Genomic DNA, 6092 nt, shown 5'->3' with positions numbered 1-6092 from the left:
TTGGAGGTTGCTGTGAGCTGTAATGCCACGGCACTCTACCCAGGGGGACAACTTGAGGCTCTGTCTCAAAAAAAAATAAATAAATAAATAAAAATAAAGTAGATGATTAATTAAGTTCTTCAAAGATCTACTGAATAGGGAGTTCGTATTTAGTTCATATTAAGTTCTTCTTATTTTCTCTTTCTATTCCTCCCCTTTCTCTAGTAGTCCAAAGACTTCATTTATTTATTTATGGAGATGAGGTCTCTCTCTGTTGCAATGGCTAGGGTACAGCAGCAAGTATCATCAGCGCTCAGTGGAACCTGTAACTCCCAGGCTCAAATGACCCTCCTGTCTCTGCTTCTCCAGGAGCTGAGACTATAGGTATGCATCACCATGCTTAACTAATTTGTTGTTGTTATCTTTCTGTATGTCAAGAGGGAGGGAGGGAGGGAGGAAGGGAGGAAGGGAGGGAGGGAGGAAGGGAGGAAGGAAGGGAGGGGAAGGCAGGCACGCAGCCAGGTAGGGTGGATTGCCCTGAGCTCACACGTTTGAGACTGAGCAAGAGAGAGACCTCGTCTCTAAAAAACCTAGCCAGGCATTGTGGTGGGGGCCTGTAGTCCCAGTCACTCGGGAGGCTGAGGCAAGAGAATCACTTGAGCACAAGAGTTTGAGGTTGCTGTGAGATATGACATCAGAGGACTCTACTGAGGGCAACAAAGTGAGAATATGAAAAAAAGAAAGTGAGAAAAAGAGAAAGAAAGCCAGGCAAAGCTCACAGCAACCTCAAACTCTTGGGCTCAAGTGACCCTCTTGCCTCAGCTTCCTGAGTAGGTGGGATGACAGGCGCCCTCCGCAAAACCTGGCTACTTTCTTTTTTTTTTTTTTGAGACAGAGCCTCAAGTGGTCCCCCTGGGTAGAGTGCTGTGGCATCACAGCTCACAGCAACCTCCAACTCCTGGGCTCAAGCAAGTCTCCTGCCTCTGCCTCCCAAGTAACTGGGACCACAGGCGCCATCCACAATGCCTGGCTATTTTTTGGTTGCAGCCATCATTGTTGTTTGGTGGGCCGGGGCTGGATTCAAACCCGCCACCTTAGGTGTATGTGGCTGCCACCTTAGCTACTTAAGCCGCAGGCGCCGAACCAACCCGGCTACTTTTGAGAGACAGGGTCTCGCTCTTGCTCAGGCTGGTCTCAAACCCTGAGCTCAAGCAATCCACCTGCCTCAGTTTCCCAGAGTGCTAGATTATAGGTGTGAATCACTGCCAGTGTGTCTGGCCAGTTTTTTGTTTTTAAAGAATGACAATTGAGGGCGGTGCCTATGGCTCAGTGAGTAAGGTGCCGGCTCCATATACCGAAGGTGGCAGGTTTGAACCCAGGCCTGGCCAAATTGCAACAATAAAAAAATAGCCGGGCGTTGTGGTGGGTGGCTACTTGGAAGGCTGAGGCAAGAGAATTGCTAAAGCCCAGCAGCTGGAGGTTGCTATGAGCTATGACGTCACAGCACTCTACCAACGGCGATAAAGTTAGACTCTGTCTCTTAAAAAAAAAAAAAAAAAGAATGATAATATTTTGTCACCTCTCAAAAAATAATATATGATGCCAGGTGCAGTGGCTCATGCCTGTAATCCTAGCACTCTGGGAGGCCAAGCCGGGTAGATTGCCCTGAGTTCACAGGTTCAAGACCTGCCTGAGCAAGAGCAAGACCTCATCTCTAAAAATAGCTGGGACTACTTGGGAGGTTGAGGCAAGACAATCACTTGAACTCAAGAGTTAGAGGTTGCTGTGAGCTATGACACCACAGCACTCTATGGAAGATGACAGTGTAAGACTCTGTCTTAAAAAATTGTTTTAAAAAATATATGATCCTAATAAATAAAATCAAACATTTTTGATGAAGATAAATGAAAAGTAAAGGTTCTTCTCTTGCTTTCCTTCCAAATATATCCTCAAAACTCTCCCAGACTCCCCTAGCTTTGAAAGGCTCTTGCTTCTTTGAATCCCTTGGGGACTTGAGCCTGTATACACATTTTTTTTTTTTTTTTGGCATTTTTTTGGCCGGGGCTGGGTTTGAATCCGCCACCTCTAGCATATGGGGCCGGCGCTCTACTCCTTTGAGCCACAAGCACCGTCCCACAACATTTTTAATTATATGCCACATGTTTTCTTCCCAGTAAGACCAGAAACTCCTTAAGATTTGTGTTTTACTTCTGTGTACTTTGAATGCCAAAATATAGGCACATTAGAAATGAAACATTTAGCTTTCTGAAACTTCTGAAATAAGAAACAGCAATATTATTTAGATGTAAATCTTGTTTTCACTTAATATGTACTGTGGACATTGGTCAGTTTTGCCAGTCTAGCATCCATTTATCTCCTCTGATCTACCTACCCAGCTCATCACAGGTCACCCATTCAATTGTACAAGGAGGACAACGAAATGACAAATAATCAGAGCTTCACCATCCTATTCCATAGTTCAGGGTGGGGCATATAATCCAATTTAGATCAAAGAAGTACAATCAAATTGAAGCTGAGATAATAAGAAAGACTCTTGGCTCAGTGCCTGTAGCTCAAGCAGCTAAGGCACCACATACGCCAGAGCTGGAGGGTTCGAATCCAGCCCAGGCCTGCCAAACAACAATGGCAACTACAACCAAAATAATAATAATAATAATATATATACACACACACATACATATATATAGCTGGGCATTGTGGTAGGTGCCTGTAGTCCTAGCTACTTGGGAGGCTGAGGCAAGAGAATCGCTTAAGCCCAGGAGTTGGATGTTGCTGTGAGCTGTGATACCATAGCACTCTACCCAGGGTGACAGCTTGAGGCTCTATCTCAAAACAAAACAAAACAAAACAAAAACCTAGATATTGCAGCTATCTAGGGACCAAAGAAAAGAGCTTATCCAACAATGGAGCTAACAACCAAAAGACCAAGCCTGAGAGAGAGGAGAGAAAGAGAGAAATGGGACCCTGTGCCATCATTTAGCGGTTCTCTTAAATATTATCATCCATTCTTTTTTTATTAATAGAGACAAGATCTCCTCTTCTTTAGGCTGGTCTCAAACTCCTGCCCTAAAGCTATCTTCCTGTCACTACCTCCCAAAGCACTAAGGATTATGGGCAAGCCACCAGCCTGGCCATTGTCTCATCCTTTTTTTTTTTTTTGAAGTTTTTGGCCGGGGCTGGGTTTGAACCCACTACCTCCCGCATATGGGGCCAGCACCCTACTCCTTTGAGCCACAGGCACCTCCCCCCTCCTTTTTTTGAGACAGAGTCTCACTGTTGCTCAGGCTAGAGTGCCCTGGTGTCTGGCTAGCTCACTCCAACCTCCAACTCCTGGGCTCTAGTGATCCTTCTGCCTCAGCTTCCCCAGCATGTGGGACTACAGGAGCCTGCCACCATGTTTGGCTAATTTTTTTATTTTTTGTATAGACAAGGTCTCATTCATGTTCAGACTGGTCTGGAACTCCTGAGTTCAAGGGATCCTCCCACCTCATTGGGCCTGACCTCTATCACCCCATTCTTCATCTCAGAAGTGTCTGACTTCAAAGCCTTCTTCCTCCACCAAGCTTACTACTCTGACTCTCTAAATCTTTGTCCTACACTCAAGGAACTCTTCCCATCAGGCCTGAGAGGAGAGAAAGAAGGAAAGCTCTTTGAATAAAAATAGAAACAAACAAATCTTTATGTTAGCAAACTGTGAGCTATACATTATAGACATGCAAAAGGTAATAGTATGAAATGCTGAATGAAAAAGCGGCAGATTTTTTTGGGTGTGCAGGTTGGCAGAAGAAAGGCTTTATAAGAAAGAGGTATCTGCAATAACGCTTGCATTATCTTTCCACTGTAAATCTCTTGTGCCATGCTACTCATTAAGCACAATGACCATTTTCCAGTTTTTTTTTCCAGTTTTTGGCCAGGGCTGGGTTTGAACCCGCCACCTCTGGCATATGGGGCTGGCACCTTACTCACTGAGCCACAGGCACCACCATTTTCCAGTTCTTAAAAACTAAGTTCTTCCAGGTCTCAAAGCATTTATGCCACTGTCTGGAGGCTGGCTCCCCAGATCCTCTCTGATTGGCTCCTTTCTCATCCTTTCAATCTCTGTTCAAATGCCACCTCTTCAGATGCCTTTCCATCTTTCTTTCTTTCCATCACAACAGCTTATTTCCTTCAAAGCCTTATAACTAGCTGTATTTACTTTACTTGTTTAGTTTATTACCTATTTCCACCATTAGAATGTAAACTCCCTTAAAACAGAGATTTTTTTATGGGGCGGCGCCTGTGGCTCAAAGGAGTAGGGCGCCGGCCCCATATACGGAGGTGGCCGGTTCAAACCCAGCCCCGGCCAAAAACTGCAAAGAAAAAGAGAGAGAGAGAGATTTTATATTGAACATGTTTTTCTTTATACCCAAATTCCAGCTCAGAGCAGTCGGTACTAAATTAATATCTAATGAAGGAGAGAACGAGTAGCAAAAAGTGAGACGTAGCTTAAGAGAGTAGGCAGGCTGCTCCTACGAAAGCTGCTTTAAAGGAAACAGAAAAAGCCAGCTGGAATGGAAGCTGGCTAGGGAACTGAGGGTTTACGTCGGCGGGAATGAAGGTGTCAGAGCACAGCTTCGGGCTACCTCTGGCCAAGCGCGGGGTAAGACGAACGGCATAAACCACTGAGTGACCAACTCCTGGGCGTTTTCTTAGGGAAAGCCAAACGCTACCGTTTTTTCAGACCGGTCTCTGTCTCATCCCGCGGACCCTCCGCGACCGTCTTTCGCAAAAACGCTAACCTATGGATCACCAAACTTATCTCTCGGGCCCCATCCCGTCAGGAACTGACAGCGTGTTTGAGAAACGGCCATCTTTCGCCAGTCTCCATAGGGGACCGACACCAGCCTGCTGACGCGCGTCTCCCCGCCCCCAGCCTGTCCCGGGCCCCTGTCGGACCCTCACTTACGCTTGTCTCCGGGCTATGAGCCGATGCATGGGAGTCGCCATGTTTGCGCGGCCGAGACCAGCCGCTTTGGGTTTTGGGAAACTCCTCGAAGGAGGCGGGGACTTCGAACCCAGTCAGCCGCAGACGTGGGCGGGGCCAGACAGGCCTCAAGGGCTTCTGGGACAGTGTCCACCGCAGCCTATTAATGGGAGTAGCGGTCGGAGGGCTGGGATGTGTCGTCGCTGGTGCAGGGGTTGAGTTAATTGGCCAGAACAGGGTTTGAAGGATGATAGAACATTCTCGGATGAGGGATGTACACACAGGCATAGAAGACCGAAACTGTGCGGTGTTCAGAAAACTTGAAGTACTCTGGAGAATGAAATTAAAATGAGTTGGGCGGCACCTGTGGCTCAAAGGAGTGGGGCGCCGGTCTACATACCGGAGGTGGCGGGTTCAAACCCAGCCCTGGCCAAAAACTGCAAAAATAAATAAATAAAAGTTTTTAAAAAAGAAAGAAAAGAAATTGAAATGAGTTGACCAAATTGAGACATTATTTAAAAGAATGAGTTTAGCAGGCCAGGCGTGGTGGCTCATGCCTGCAATCCTAGCACTCTGGGAGGCTGAGGCAGATGGATTGCCTGAGCTCAGTGGGTTGGAGACCAGCCTGAGCCAGAGCCAGAGAAAGACCGCGTCTCTTAAAAATACCCTGGCGTTGTTGTGGGCGCCTGTAGTTTCAGCTACTTGGGAGGCTGAGGCAAGAGAATCACTTGAGTCCAAGAGTTTGAGGTTGTGAGCTGTGATAACACAGCACTCTATCAAGGCGACAAAGTGAGACTCTGTCTCAAAAAAGGAAAAAATTCTCCAGCTTACTTTTTTCATTCCTCAATGTATTTATGAAAATATTTCCCCATATCAGCATATATAGATCTAATTCACTTTACTTAAAGTATATAAACTGCACGGATATTCCACAATTTATCCAAACAGTACCCTGTTCTTGAATGATTAGATTATTTGCTACAACAGTCGAAGGAACAGATTGTAAGTACTCACCCAAGTGTTTCTGTAAAACAACTTCCTAAAAGTAAAACTACTGGCTCGGCGCCTGTGGCTCAAGTCTGGACCCACCAAACAACAATGATGGCTGCAACCAAAAAATAGCCGGGTG

At 46.1% G+C, this 6092-nt stretch overlaps 1 protein-coding gene across 1 annotated transcript in view; it reads right to left on the bottom strand.

The window, feature by feature from the left end:
- The window catches only part of ZCCHC10 (zinc finger CCHC-type containing 10), a 19662-nt gene extending 14613 nt beyond the window's left edge, over positions 1-5049 (bottom strand). Inside the window, exon 1 of the mRNA XM_003782194.2 lies at positions 4946-5049. Within this exon, the coding sequence (XP_003782242.1) occupies positions 4946-4986 (41 nt within the window). The 5' untranslated portion in view covers positions 4987-5049. The remainder of the gene's footprint in view (positions 1-4945) is intronic.
- Positions 5050-6092: the final 1043 nt, after the last annotated feature.

This window comes from Otolemur garnettii, unplaced genomic scaffold (assembly GCF_000181295.1).
Source record: "Otolemur garnettii isolate 467f Iridium unplaced genomic scaffold, OtoGar3 scaffold00003, whole genome shotgun sequence".
NCBI classification, from domain to species: Eukaryota; Metazoa; Chordata; class Mammalia; order Primates; family Galagidae; genus Otolemur; species Otolemur garnettii.
Note: the sequence above shows the minus strand (reverse complement) of the source record. Positions and strands in the feature narration are given on the sequence as shown.